At 38.7% G+C, this 15,149-nt stretch overlaps 1 protein-coding gene across 4 annotated transcripts in view; it reads left to right on the top strand.

Moving 5' to 3' along the window:
- Positions 1-15,149, top strand: part of LOC107555352 (uncharacterized) — a 35,543-nt gene that overhangs the window by 13,291 nt on the left and 7,103 nt on the right. Inside the window, exons 3-6 of one of the 4 annotated variants that reach the window (XM_016238113.1) lie at positions 1,339-2,840; positions 6,941-7,124; positions 9,071-9,269; positions 10,659-11,236. In XM_016238113.1, the coding sequence (XP_016093599.1) occupies positions 1,369-2,840; positions 6,941-7,124; positions 9,071-9,269; positions 10,659-11,236 (2,433 nt within the window). In that variant the 5' untranslated portion in view covers positions 1,339-1,368. Of the gene's footprint in view, positions 1-1,338; positions 2,841-6,940; positions 7,125-9,067; positions 9,315-10,658; positions 11,237-15,149 lie in introns of all 4 variants that reach the window. The other 3 variants (XM_016238111.1, XM_016238112.1, XM_016238110.1) reach the window with 3 other exon arrangements.

Below are 15,149 nucleotides of genomic sequence, written 5' to 3'. Positions count from 1 at the left end.
CCCCCCCCCCCCCCATTTGATTTGTAAAAAAGAATTAGCTAATTTTAGAATATGAATTTGATTATATAAGTCATAGCCTATAGGAACTACGCATGATGAGCATTATAATTACTGTAGTGGTCATTGAACTGTGTTACTTAGCTTTAGCTAGCTTTTGTCTTTAGAAGGGTCATTTGATGTGATTTAGATTAGTATGCAACAGCAACAGCAAGAGGAATATTGGTAGCTTTGTACAGTTTTTAAATATGTGAGAAATGTAGGGTGAATTTCATTTTTGCACCATTTTAGGGCACTTTTTTAGGGATAGTGAGGGCTATTTGTGGGGTTGTTGCTAACACAAGTGAGCAACAGAATCCCTTACATTCAAGCCATTAGCAAATGTTACATACAGTCAATGTTTCAAGGAAGTAATTTTGCATTTTCAGAATCATCTGCACTAATCCTCGGTAGCACATCCTCGTGATTAATTTTGAAACCTGAGGTAATTTTAGATGTTATCAGGTATTTTAAAATCCTCAATTGCTTACATATACCCAAAGATTATCAGTGGAATATATTTCTCACATATTTTGGTTATTTATTTTTATTTTGGCCAAACCATGAAGAAACAGTATGCTAGTTAAACATTTTTAAAAATATTTTCCACAGCAGTCAATTATAAACAATAAAGACCCATTTATGCTGTGTGAGAAAAGTTGTTAAATAACACCTTTCAAAATGCTATATATTTTTTATGTGATTGTACTAAAGCCAAAAGAAATTAAAAGCCAAAAATGTTTACTTTATAGTACTGATGTATCTTTTTCCAATTAGGCTATTGGATCACACTTTATTTTAAGGTCCAATTCTCGCTATTAACCATGAACTATTCTTTGCTATTAACCATTAACTATGACTTTTGCCTCAATAATGTCCTAATTTGCTGCTTACTAATAGGATTAAGGATGTAGAATATGGTCATGCAGAATAAATGCTTTATATATAAGTACAAAAAACAGCCAATATGTTAATAATAGGAATGCTAATAGTTAATAGTGAGAATTGGTCCCTATACTAAAGCGATACCAAATATTGTTCGAATTTATTACCCTGGTAAAAATAATTGTTTAGTTTGATTTATTTGTATAGCGTTTTCATAGTAGTTTGAGCAAAGGTGATAGTGGGCAGAATTTGACAAAAGTCTAAACAAGACACTCACACACTTTCTCATTTTTACACAAAACCATTTTTAAACAGCAGGTGTTGGTGAATTACTGATGTTTAGATGCAGAGCAATTTCAAGCATATAAAATTGTTCTGCCGACATGATGTCAATGCCTTGTCTGTGCATTTCTGCAGGGCTTTGATCCCGATGCTCCTTTCTGGAATATGGCAGCTATTTCTGTGGCCATGCCGGATGTGAAAGCCCCACAATGTGAGTACTCCCCAGCAGGCTCTCCTGCAGGCTGCAGCATGGATTTGTCCATGGACCTGTCCGTCCTCAGCTCCCCACTGTCTGCTTTCCCTCATCATGGCGTGCCCCCCTTCCCTGCCCAGGATGTAGCTCCGGGCCACTGCAACAACAACAATGGCCTGCTCAGCAACCTGGGGGTCTACTGCTCCACCAGCAGTATGCATCCCCTTAAACAGCCTGATGGCCAGTCTGGCTATGTGGCGATGTGCTTCCCACAGGGCTGCGTGAACACCGGCGGCACCCGGCTTTACCGCAGCCTGGAAAACCTGCACTGGGCTGCCATGTCCGATCCCAATGCGTATCCTTACAGGAGCGTGGACAGTGAGCTTATACTTCACTGCACTTCAACCAGCCACTGGTACGACGGACCTCCTCAGGGACCGCAGGTTTACGGCTTAATGCCTTCCCATGAAGGCATGGCAATCTACGGCCGCCAAGGAGTGGTGAGGAAGGATATACCGCTCTTCCCACAATGGCTTTTACCTGCGGTTGAGGACTGGGGCATGAACGGAAATGCTCGGAAGGGTCTTCGAGACAAGCTGCGGCTCCAGAGCACACGTGTGACGGAGCCTCACAAGCCCTTACGTCCTCAACCTGTGCTTGGTAATGCACCTTCTCCGCTGTATCCGTGCGATCAGGACGTAGCGGTTCGGCCATCATTGCACAGGAATGTACAGCAAGAGTTGAGTGCCCGTCGCATCACCAGTCCCGAGGAGATCAAACAGGAAGCACTCCGACGACTGCAGCTCCGAAGGCAACGAAGCACCCCTAACTTGACACTGAACTCTAGACAGGAGTCTAGTACCATGAGTAAAGCTCATACGGCAGATCCCATCTGCACTAACTCTGCCCAGTCGACCCCTGAGAGGAAAAGACCCCCGATAGGCCGCCTGCACATACCTACATTTGAGGAGTTTAAAAGAATGAGACAAAAGGAGGGCATTAAAAACCACAGGTTCTCTGAAATGGAGAGTAACGACAAGCATAGAGAGGAAAGAATACAGACAGAGGAAACGCAAAGTGCTGAAAGGACTGACATTGAAGTCAACACAGCTCAGGATTCGAACCACAGCGGAGCAGAGACGTCTGAGCCCAGTTCCACCGCAGAGGTCCCAGGAGGACCCATCTGCACAGGCCCAGTTGCTCGCTCTCCATTACACCCTCAAGCTGCTACAGGAAGAGGCAAGGAGACAAAGGGCCCAGAAGGCCCTGGGGCCACAGATGTAGCTGTTCTTCCCTTCCCACCCCGCAGGGAGAGTGGCGATGGCCCATCCAGCTGCTGCCCGGCAATCCTTCTGGACGGATCTGACCTTTCCAGCTATGGAGCCAAAATCTACAAAATGAGGGATGGCTTCCTGGGATCCGCCCTGGACCTTATTAAAAAAAGGTGAGTTGATGAAGAAGCTGTTGTGCTTGATAGTGTTAGCCTTGTGCATTCACATAGTACTTAAAGTTGTTATGGAAGTAGTGACAGATAATTTCTTCTGTAAAAAAATGTTGTCTTGGTTCTATCCATCGGTTGTTGATTGGATTGAGGCAGATCTGAATGCAAGCATGCAGACGATGGTAAGAAAGGGACAGGATTTAAGTGGACTGAATGATTGGAGAAGTCCTGAATAGGTCACCAAAAAGAAGTCTGTCATGTCACTGAAAATCGACTTATGTTATTTTTTTAAATGATTAAAATCAATTAAAAATTATGAGGTCAAAAAATGTTTTAGAAAATGAAACGGATGTATGGATGAATTGTTTGACAAAGGGATATATATATATATATATATGAATTCAAGGCCAATTCAAATCCTCCCATGATATTAAAATTGGGTCGATAACCGACAAATGTCGGATATCAAAATTCAGTTGTATTTTTATAATTAATTATAAATAAAAGAAAAATGTAAATCTATAGTTTTAAATGGTATAAGTGGTTTAAGGCACCACAATATTATAATGAACAAAATATGCTAAAGATTTAACATTGCAGTGTTATTAAATTATTAGTGTTTTTAAAGATTAACTGAGCGTGACTGGATAATGGCAAAGGGAATTTAAATGTAAAAATAGAGGAACATATTAAATATCAATCAATATATATCCAATATTGACCATTACCAATTAATTTAAAAAAAATCTCTATTAGCCAATATTTTGATACCACATTGTTATTGTGCAATGTGCATCCTAATCATTCAGAGGTTAAATGGGAAAAATGGACATCATCTGGAACAGTGTATCTCTTGGTTATCAGTTTTGCTTGTTATCTGTGAAAAATGAATCCCATAGCAGCTCTAGCATCGTTTGCATCAATATTTGTGTTATTGATTTATTCCGGAATCTCTGCACAGCTTGTATACAGAAACAGAGTGAATATATCATTATTGATGTGATTCTTAATGTCTTCATTTATGCCAAGTACACAGTAGCAGATGTGATATTTGCATATAGTGGCATATTCTATGGTAATTAGCAGGTTTAGCTATATTAAGAATGGAAAGCATGGCTATTGCAAATGCTATTAAATATCCTGTCCTAATCATCTTCGTCTTGTTTTCCAGTACAAAATTACAACCGAATTTTTTTAATATAATTTCCTAAAAAGCAAAATTACAAAAGCATTTTTTTTGTAGTAGTTTTAAGTTAAAGTTCATTGCATTTTGTTAAAGCTTTAAGTAAATGTATTTTGTTTTATTGGAAAACAAAGATAAAGAACCAGATTTTTGCAGTAGCAACAATCAAAGGTAAAGACTATAGTAAATACTACAGCAACAAACCCCATCTATTCCCCATTGATTCACTTCAGTAACTGTATTATACGTTAGTAACTGTATTATATGGATTCTTCTGTAGTTGTGTTGTGTTGTGGCAGTTGTCTTGTTCACACCTGTCCACCAAAAGCATGTTTTACACACACAATCTCACACAAGCCTAAAATATGCGAACCTGACAGAAATTTGATTAACATAACAGAACATAACTCTAGCCCTGACAGTCTTCTCAAATTTAGCATGGATGCATAAATCTGTATAGATTTTCCTTCAGACACTTTTGCTCCAGACATAGTACAGAGGTTAATTGCTGGTGCGTCAGAAGCTTTTCGACATTACAGAGCCTTTCTCTAATGTTATGTTCCTCCAGGGCAGGAGTTCAATCCAGGCTGGGAACCGTCTAAATATAACATCCAATATCCCAGCTGTCCCGTAGTGCTTCAAGTGAGGGTATTAATTTACTACAGAGCAGCCCAAGGCTTCCAGGTCTTTTTTATGAGACTTTTATATAGTTATTTTCATTTATTGTCTGCTTGATAGAAGAAAGAAGAACAAGTCACAAGGACATTTATTTAAGCTTACAGTCACTTTATCTTATTGCCTAGAATGGATGAGCACATTTCAAGGGAGCTTATTGTCCTGATATGATTTTTTTTTTTAATCATAGTGTTAATGTCTTTTTTTTTTGATGATTTTAGTCAGTATAGGTGGACAAAAACTTTAAATAAATAATAGAACATCATCCTAAAAGTGCTATTATAAAAACCTGTCAGTACAGTGGAATAAGAGTTTTTATACATCTTTATATATCTTAATAAATTAAAAATCCAATTAATGGCCACATACAGGACTGCTGAAATGACACGTAATATAGCGCTAGTGCTTTAATGACAATTTCATTCACGTGTGAAAGACATTGGTTTTATTGCCACTTTTAGAGCGTTGTATTAATTACTGTCAGTTCACGGCTACAGGTTTGTGAATGAACTCTTCCACATTTTATTGTTAGAATTAAAACGTATATTTGACGCGCACCGGCTATTAACATCTGCATTTTGTGATTCTCCTTTTCCTAGTGAGATGTCATAGCTTCTTTGTCTTTGTGTTTTCTTTTGAATGCTTCAGAGCTCATGGCTGTGGTGTCAGCACTATTCTCAGATGGCGTCTATGCAAATTTATGACAGCGATGAGCGCAGCATTATCAGATTCTGAGGAACTGAAGCATCAAAGGAGATGGAAATGATGTGGAAGAGGCAATTAAGAGCTTATAACTAATCACTCAAAACACCTGTTTTTTAATCCTAAGGGACGTCTGTATGCAGACTATGGCTGGGGAAAACAGCTGATTAGTATTAGTATCAAAGTCTGTTTATTCAACATTCAATGCTCAGCCATCAGCATTCATTCACAAATGTATTAATAATTTTAAAATAATGTCTTTGATTTGATACACTGCAAAAAAAACTTGTCTTTTTCACTATTTTTTCTTGTTTTCCAGTAAAAATATCTAAATATCTTTAAAATAAGATACAGTGTCGGCGCCAATAGCCTTGTCGTTAGTGCACCGACATACAGCGCTCGCAGCGACCCGAGTTCAAATCCCATCTCGTGGTCCTTTGCCGATCCTGCTCCCCTCGCTCTCCACCCAATGATTTCCTGTCTATACTTTCCTGTCCAAACAAAGACATAAAAAGACTATAAATAAATCTTTAAAATAAGATACAGTACCATTTAAATGTTTGAGATCAGTAATGTTGTTTTAAAAAGTCTCTTATGCTCCCCAAGGTTGCATTTATTTGATCAAAAATGTAATAAAAATATTCAAAAAAAAAAAAAAAAGTTTTACATTTTAATATATTTTAAAAGTAATTTATTACTGTGATGCCAAAGTTGAATTTTCAGCAGTCATTACTCCAGTCATATGATCATTCAGAAATTATTATAATATGCTGATTTGGTACTCAAGCAACATTTCTTATTATTATCAATGTTGTGCTGCTTAATATTTTTGTGGAAACCGTGATACATTTCAGGCTTCTTTAATGAATAGAAAGTACAAAAGGTCAGTATTTATTTTAAATTTAATTTTTCTATAACATTATAAATGTCACTTTTATCAATTTAATGCATCCTTGCTAAATACAAGTAATAATTTCTTTCAAAACTAAAAATCTACTTACCCCAAACTTGTAATGTACATTTACCTTTAAAGCAGAATAATATAAGATAATACTTTTTTTACCCCATTGGGAAATCAAGTAGTATATTTTCTTGTAAATCCAAAACATCAATGTAAAATTGGTTTAAGTGAGAATAACAAGAAAAAATAACAAATAATGCAAAATATGTAAGCTTAAAACAACAAAAACTACACCAAAAATCTCTGTTATGTGCTGTTATTTATTCACCGTCTGCAGTGCGTGGGGTCATCCACGGATACATAAGCTCCTTTTCTACTTGACGCACACACAAAGAAATCTAAAAGATTGATTGTGCTTGTTTCCGATTCGGAGCCCTGCAGCGAAGAGTTCAGGTGTTAATGTGAATTGATGCGTCTAATTGCTGTCCTCCGTGAGCCCCTCTGGTCTGGGGGGCATCGGTCCTCTCTAGGGGATGGGGGTTGACTGCACGGCACGTGAAGGAGCGGAGAATCAGGACTTGTAATTCCAATTCAACACTCCCATTTTCCTCCTTTTGTGTTCTCTCTCCCTCACTGCTCCAGCTGCAGTGCAGAGATTGCAGCCGAGTCTCCCATCCGATTGTCGCGTGAGCAGAATGACGTCACTGACATCACCGCTCCCCAGCCCAGCCATCAGTCTGCCCACGTTGCCATGACAACGTCGGCCTGTGGAGAGGAGGCTTGCACCAAGCCCGTGGGACAACGGGGGAAAGCAGCAACAGAATGCGTAAGGAATGCTGCCGTCTCATGCACACCTCTGCTTATTATCACCTCTGAACGAGGACAGCGGCGGCTGTCATGCATATATGGGAATGTGATCAGGGTGCATGGGAGGCTGAGGTTGCAGGGGAATCTGCACGGTAGAGGCGACTGCAGACATGCAGCGGAGCGCACAGAGCCGCAGCTAAGAGCAACACGCAGGGAGGATTAGAACCAGGTTTCATGGTGGTAACTGCCTTAACGTTTCTTCTGTACTGTATGTCAGGTTGTGTGTTGATGCTCTCTGCTGCTTGAGATGCCAGCCAGCTCTTCATTGCGCCACATTCATTCACGCCATACGACCGGCTGTATGTTTTTTAAGGTTAAGGGGGATATCGAGGAATGCTGGCATTCATGTGTAATGTTGCTATGATTCATTGGTCAGCCGTTGCGCACAGATGCTTCTTCCGCCTCTGCATTTCTGTGTGTCTTTAATTAAGATAACAGCTGCCTTATTAATAATTCTGTACGTCACCTGAAGCCACGGTGTCTTGTTTCTCGTGCATTGCTAACACTTGAGAACCTAATGCTGTCGAGCGACCTTTTGAGGGTTTTACGCCATAGATGTGTGTTTATAGCAGATGCATTTGAAACACAATATTTCTGACTTAGAAATGTCGTTTTGGAATTGCAGATGTTTAAAAGGTGAAAGGTTATCAGTTGAGTCAGTTGAGGCAGATGCCTTTAAAGACAACACATTTGATATCTGACAGAGTTAAGAGTGAAACAAATTAGACTGGAAAATAAATTGATTGACTTGATTTTCACACTTTATTGGAGCACACAAAATATTACAGCTATTTGCAGGGATTGTTCAAATATATGATCTTGGTGATTTTAGCCAAAAAGGACAGTTGTGTGAGGAGTGTGAAATATTGTAAAGACACATTTTTGGTCATACTTTATGTTAAAGGGCCTTAACTACTATGTACTTACATCAAAAAATAACTACAATGTACTTATTGTGCTCATATTGTATTGCAAAACACTTCTGCTGCTATTGAGGTGGGATATGGGTATGGTTAGGGACAGGTTTGGTGGTGTGAGTAGGTTTAAGGGTGGGTCAACAGTGTAATTATAAATGTAATTACAGAAATTAATTACTGATTTAATTACATGCAGGTTTTTTTTTGTTTTTTTTTAAATATAATGTATGTACAGAATAAGTGCATTGTACCAAATGATTCATTTAAATGCAAGTACATAGCAGTTTAGGCCACTTAATATAAAGTGGGACCCAATTTTTTGGGGTATGTTATTTACAGTAAGATTAGGAAGGGTTAGGAAAGCACTTCCTTAGGGAAATTAGGACTGACTTTGTTATGCGTAAACTATTTTGTTTACCATTGACTACCATTTTATGGACAAAAAACACTGAGACTTTTCTCAAAATGTCATATTTTATGTTCCACAGAAAAAGTAAGTCATACAGGTTTGGGAAAACATGGGGTTGAGTGAATGATTACAGAATTATGTATGAACCGTCCCATTAATAGTGACTTTAAACCATCCGGCAGGCCAGTTTTAAAAGGAAACTGGGTTTCCGAATTATTTCTATTTAGAAAAGAGATGAATTTTATGTCTTTGGAGTCTGTCAGTAGACTTTTTAATAAACAGTAAATGGGCATGAAAAGCCACAGCAAAGAATTTTCCACTTACCACCACAATATATTAAAAGTTCTGGTATCGTTACACCCTCTGGATGTATGGTAATGCAGTGACTCTGATCGATGTCTGAAACAGTTAGTGGTTCCATATTCTCATATGTGCTTAGGGATCAAATCTGCCTTCATTGAGGTTTTACACTGTTAAACTCTCCCCTCACACACACACACACACACACACACACACATATTTCAGACCAGTGCTCTGCCATGTGCACTGTTGATTGACAGATCTCCATCCTATCAGCAGGTTTCTGGGGCGGGCTGCAGACGCTCCAGCTCGGACGCGGCCTATGAGCTGGCTGAGTCAGTGAGGGCCCAGCGTGAGTGCCGCCTGCGTCCCCACTACAGCGACCCCATGCCTGCAGACGCCACCAAGCGTAAGCAGCTAGAGATGAAGATCGCCGCCGCGGCACGTTTGCACATTCACCGCAGAGACAGGGACAGTGGTAAGACTCTTTCAGCTGCACTAAGCTTTGCTCACAGTTCTTGCTGTAAGTAATCTTAACTCATGTCCTAGATTTGTACTGACAATGCTTCATTTAAAAAGTGTTTAGGCGTGCTTGTCTATAACCCAAGGGTATCACTTTAGTTGTTATTATGAGACTCTGCTTTTACTAAAACCTGGCCTTAGGTGGCTTTTACTGTAGGTTTGTCACATGCATGACCTCTGCCCTGAGGACTGCTTTTATCTTTCTGCACCACAGCAGTTTTTAGATGTAAAGGCAAATACATATCTAGTATCAAATTAGGGGTGCACAGTATACTGTATCAGCACCGTATTGGATATTTTCCGTTAATTTGTTGTTTTTAAATATATTGGTATTACCAAACAATAAATTATTTAATTGTTTCTGGCTATTTTAGGATTTTGATAATCATGTAGCACTAACTTAACATGTAGCACTAAATAAATAGTGATAGATTATGGCAGAGCACAGTCCTTGTTATTATGAGCAGTTATGTTATTCTATTTCAAACAGGATAATTTGTTATAGAAGATTTAAAAAGGAACTTTCTTAATTTTCTTTTAAGTATAGATTTTAAAAAGTATTGATTTATCATCATATATGTAATTTCAGTTATTATAACATGATAATTTGGAGGTTTCTATTTACCATTTCTCAGGTATTTTACCAGTTAGTGTAAACAAGAAGCTATTTGTTGCTATTTACACTACCGTTGAAAAGCTTGGGGTCATAAAGTTTTTTTATTTTTTTTAATTAATATTTTTACTCTGCAAGGATACATTAAATGAACGAAAATGCCAGTAAAGACATTTTTACAAGATAATTCAAAATAAATGCTGTTCACTTGAACAGCAACACATAAAAAATGTATCACGGTTTCCACAGAAATACTGTGGAAACATTGATAATAATAAGAAATGTTTGAGCAGCAAATCAGCATATTAGAATGATTTCTGAAGGATCGTGTGACACTGAAGACTGGAGTAAGTTTTACAGTTTTTTGCTGTCTCACTTCCTTCAAAAACATTCAAAGATCTTACTGAACCCAAACTTTCGAATGGTAGTGTACCTTAACAGTATTTAACTTTTTTTATACTCAGTGTAAATATACCACTGCCATGGTAAATTCATGGGGATGTTTTAAAGTTCAAAACACCTATTAAAATATTTAAGTGAATTTTTGCTGTTTTTTCTGGTCTCTTTTTGTTTTACCTCTACTCTCCCAATGCAAGTGATTTTAAAACTAACATTTTAAGGTTTTTTACAGTTTTATTAGACTTTTTTGATTATCTGTATGTTATTAATGTAACTACTGTTATGAAATTATGAGAGCTGATCTTCAGAGGTTTGTTTGTTCTTTGTCATCAGTGCCAGGCACAGCAAGGGGCCGCTCGGAGCCCAGAGGTGAGGAGAGGAGCAGGGGCCTGGGTGTGAGGCGCTCAGCACAGCACCGCTGGAGTACCATCAGCAGCCTGAGCGCAGACAGCGGTGTCGTAGGCTTGAGCGATGAGCGTGAAGATGAGGAAGAGCCCCGTCGCACCCGCCACAGTGCCGGAGCCGAGGTAGAACGTGTGGACAGTGGCATCGGCCCTGGACTGGCTCGGGGCTGGAGGAGACCCTCGCCGTCCCTCAGGGCCTGGGACGCTCAGCAGCCCTGTCCCGACTGTGGACACAAAGAGGGGGTCCGCGAGGAAGGCATGTGTGAACGCTGCTCCAAGCTACGCACAGAGCGCAAAGAGGCCATCCTAGAGTTTCTCAACACTGAGTCGAGTTATGGAGAGGACCTGCGCATCATCAAGGAAGAGTTTTACTGCCCCATGCAGAGTGCAGGGCTGCTCACAGCAGAGCAGCTGGCCGTGGTCTTCAGCAACGTTCAAGAGCTCATTGATGTCAATGACAGGTTCACAGAGCACCTGCAGGACAGTATTGATCAGGCTTTTGATCAGGTATGGAATGCTAGTGATGAACTGACATTTTGCCAGGCCAGTATGTGGCCATTTCAACATTAACATAACAAAAGTGTCAGTTCCAGAATCTACCGATTACGAAAATTCTGGGGAATTTTAGGAAATCATTAGACCTGTATTTCTCAACTGGTTTGGGCATGGGGCCCACATTTTCCCATGGTCATCAAGCCGCAACCCACTTTTTTAGGATATATATATATATATATATATATATAGGGTTAGGGGTGACCACGAATAGTCGAAGATTCGATGCTTCGATGCTTCGATAGGAGGAGCCTGATTTGACTACCAATCTCAGTTGAATATTCGCAGTGTGTTATGATCATGCCATTTTGGCTATATGGGGGTGCTCAAATGTCTGATTTCACGAAGAACTACTGGTTTTCTCCCAATAAGTTAATATACAGCCTATTAAAATAATGCTGTAAATCAGAATCTGAAAAGAAAGAAGCTTCAAATAAACATTTTAACGTGCGTGAATAATTCCAACCACCCTTATAGATTTAAATTTCACTTACCATAATCTGTGACCGACAGAGAAGCGTCTTGGCGGCAGGGATTTAAAACTTTAACAAGACTCAAATTGACAGTGAAAGACTGGATTTTTTCGATCAGGTAGGGTACAAGGGATTTCAAAACATTTCAGCCGGTTTATATATATTGTGTATATATTATTTATCTCGTATAAGATGCATTTGGTTGAGTTGCGCTGCAGTAAAGCGCTTCATTGTAGTACTACGGTGATTATCTCTTGAGCACGCAGCGGGAGCAGGACAAACACAACAATGCAGAATATTAATAACTATGACTGGGACTGTCATATACATAACAATTATAATTAGGGCTGGGTAAAAATATTGATATCTCGATTTTATTCGATTCTCATTTTTACGGAACGATATCGATTCTTAAATCCCAAGAATCGATTATTCTAGCCTGTTTTCAGTTAATGGACGGAATGTTTAAGGGCTATTCCCATCCAATATATCGCAATAAGCATTGTGCTTTGGTACTTTTAATATGAAACAAAGTCTCAGATTTCAAATTCTGTCCATTGTATTGCAGTGTTTAAAGGCACAATATGTAATTTTCACCGCTAGAGGGCGCGTATTCAAAATAAACAAAGAGACAAAGGCGTAGTTTGATGACGCTGTGACTGAGTGTGGAATCATGGGAGTTGTCGTCTTCATCCCCACAGCTGAAGCAGTCCGATGGGACTCGGGCAGAAATCATGTTCATGGATGAGCTAATGATTTATTAACGTAGTAGAATGAAGCAGGGTGAGGCTGAAAGCCGTCGAAGCGAAACGAGGCTGCTGAACAAGCGTGACACACGGCTCGAAAGCAGCGGAGCTTTTATTGTGCCACAGTCGACCGCTTCCGCTCCTTCCGGTCGTGAGTATGAGGGGAAAAAAAGCAGTGCTGTTTTATTATACTAGATACATTTGAAAGTTCTGTTATAATGCTACTCTGTGCGGTTGTCACCGGTCTATTAAAACGCACAACATATTAAAGCGTCTTTGGTGTTTCCATGTTTTCTACAAAACAAAACCGGAATATATATATATATATATATATATATAGGGTTAGGGGTGACCACGAATAGTCGAAGATTCGATGCTTCGATGCTTCGATAGGAGGAGCCTGATTTGACTACCAATCTCAGTTGAATATTCGCAGTGTGTTATGATCATGCCATTTTGGCTATATGGGGGTGCTCAAATGTCTGATTTCACGAAGAACTACTGGTTTTCTCCCAATAAGTTAATATACAGCCTATTAAAATAATGCTGTAAATCAGAATCTGAAAAGAAAGAAGCTTCAAATAAACATTTTAACGTGCGTGAATAATTCCAACCACCCTTATAGATTTAAATTTCACTTACCATAATCTGTGACCGACAGAGAAGCGTCTTGGCGGCAGGGATTTAAAACTTTAACAAGACTCAAATTGACAGTGAAAGACTGGATTTTTTCGATCAGGTAGGGTACAAGGGATTTCAAAACATTTCAGCCGGTTTATATATATTGTGTATATATTATTTATCTCGTATAAGATGCATTTGGTTGAGTTGCGCTGCAGTAAAGCGCTTCATTGTAGTACTACGGTGATTATCTCTTGAGCACGCAGCGGGAGCAGGACAAACACAACAATGCAGAATATTAATAACTATGACTGGGACTGTCATATACATAACAATTATAATTAGGGCTGGGTAAAAATATTGATATCTCGATTTTATTCGATTCTCATTTTTACGGAACGATATCGATTCTTAAATCCCAAGAATCGATTATTCTAGCCTGTTTTCAGTTAATGGACGGAATGTTTAAGGGCTATTCCCATCCAATATACTGAACGAGCGTGATACACGGCTCGAAAGCAGCGGAGCTTTTATTGTGCCACAGTCGACCGCTTCCGCTCCTTCCGGTCGTGAGTATGAGGGGAAAAAAAGCAGTGCTGTTTTATTATACTAGATACATTTGAAAGTTCTGTTATAATGCTACTCTGTGCGGTTGTCACCGGTCTATTAAAACGCACAACATATTAAAGCGTCTTTGGTGTTTCCATGTTTTCTACAAAACAAAACCGGAAATTGAGGGGTTATGACGTCATTGGCAGGCGACACAATGACACTATGGACACGGTCCGTGTCACTAGTTAAAATTGCTTATTTCTCTGGATTTAAACATTCTTGGAAACATTTTGGATAATGTAAGTACACAAGTCAGCAAAATATATAACACCGTTCTAGTGGTTTTTGGATATTTTAATAAAAAAATCTTACATATTGTGCCTTTAAACAATAAATGCCGTTTTAGCACTGTTTAATGTGGAGTGACAGATCGCTGTAGCGCGGCGCGCCTCAGTTCAGTAATAAGCGGCAGCGTGTAGCGCATGTGGACTGATCGTCTCCTCCACATTAATACCAGTGTCAGCACAAAATAAACATGACTAAACATCCGAAGGTAAGTTAAAAGAAAGAGTACAACTTTACAATCCATATCCTGTCTCATGTAATCGGTCAATCAGTGTTTCAGCCACGCAAAGACGTTAATATAATGGCTTGTAAACAAAGTCACTCACGTAACGTCACATTTACCTCAGAAAAAAAACATATTTGGTGACCATAAACTCATTAGTCAGATAGAAAATTAAACTGTAGAAAGGGGCATTTTGCTAAATATATGCACCATATAGCATATTCATTATCATTTTTACTGTTCTTCAATGTTTAATTTATGTTTTAATAAATCCATCAAGTTTTTATGACAGCCACCATTTAAATGTTCATATTTAAAAAAAAAAAAAAAAAAAAAAAAAAACGAATTGAAGTAGAAATATTATTATGTAATTGTAATTTTATTATTTTAAAAACTTCATTAAGTGTAATTTTAGCAGTTGTATATTAGCCTACAAATCAGTCGATTTTAACCTTCAATATTATAGTAATGTAGTACCAACTGACTCTTATGAGAGATGTTTATCGAATCGAATCGCAAGCTTGTGAATGAGATTCGAATCGAATCGTGAAATTTGTGTCATAACCCTGCCCTAAATATAACGAGAACACTATTATAATAAAACGCTTTTTTTTGTGTGACGTTAAAATTTTTATAGTTTAGTTGCCGTGTTTCTGCACGTTGTTGCGTGAAGAACGTGTAATAATTTTAACTCAGTTGTAAGGGAATTAATTATTATTATTGATTCAGGTTTTGATAGGACTCGGATTTGAAGAGCCTAATTCAACCTGATTCGAATTGCTTCTAAATTTGATAGTTTACACTCTTATCAGCTACTCGGCCAGCGAGAAGTTGATGTCAGTGTATATTACCAATTGAATATGTAAATTTTGTATTCTCCCTGGCCACGGGTGAAATACAATTATGAT

Source organism: Sinocyclocheilus grahami, unplaced genomic scaffold (genome assembly GCF_001515645.1).
Source record: "Sinocyclocheilus grahami isolate Dianchi unplaced genomic scaffold, SAMN03320097.WGS_v1.1 scaffold532.1, whole genome shotgun sequence".
In the NCBI taxonomy this organism is placed as follows: Eukaryota; Metazoa; Chordata; class Actinopteri; order Cypriniformes; family Cyprinidae; genus Sinocyclocheilus; species Sinocyclocheilus grahami.
This window is presented reverse-complemented; position numbering and strand designations above follow the sequence as displayed.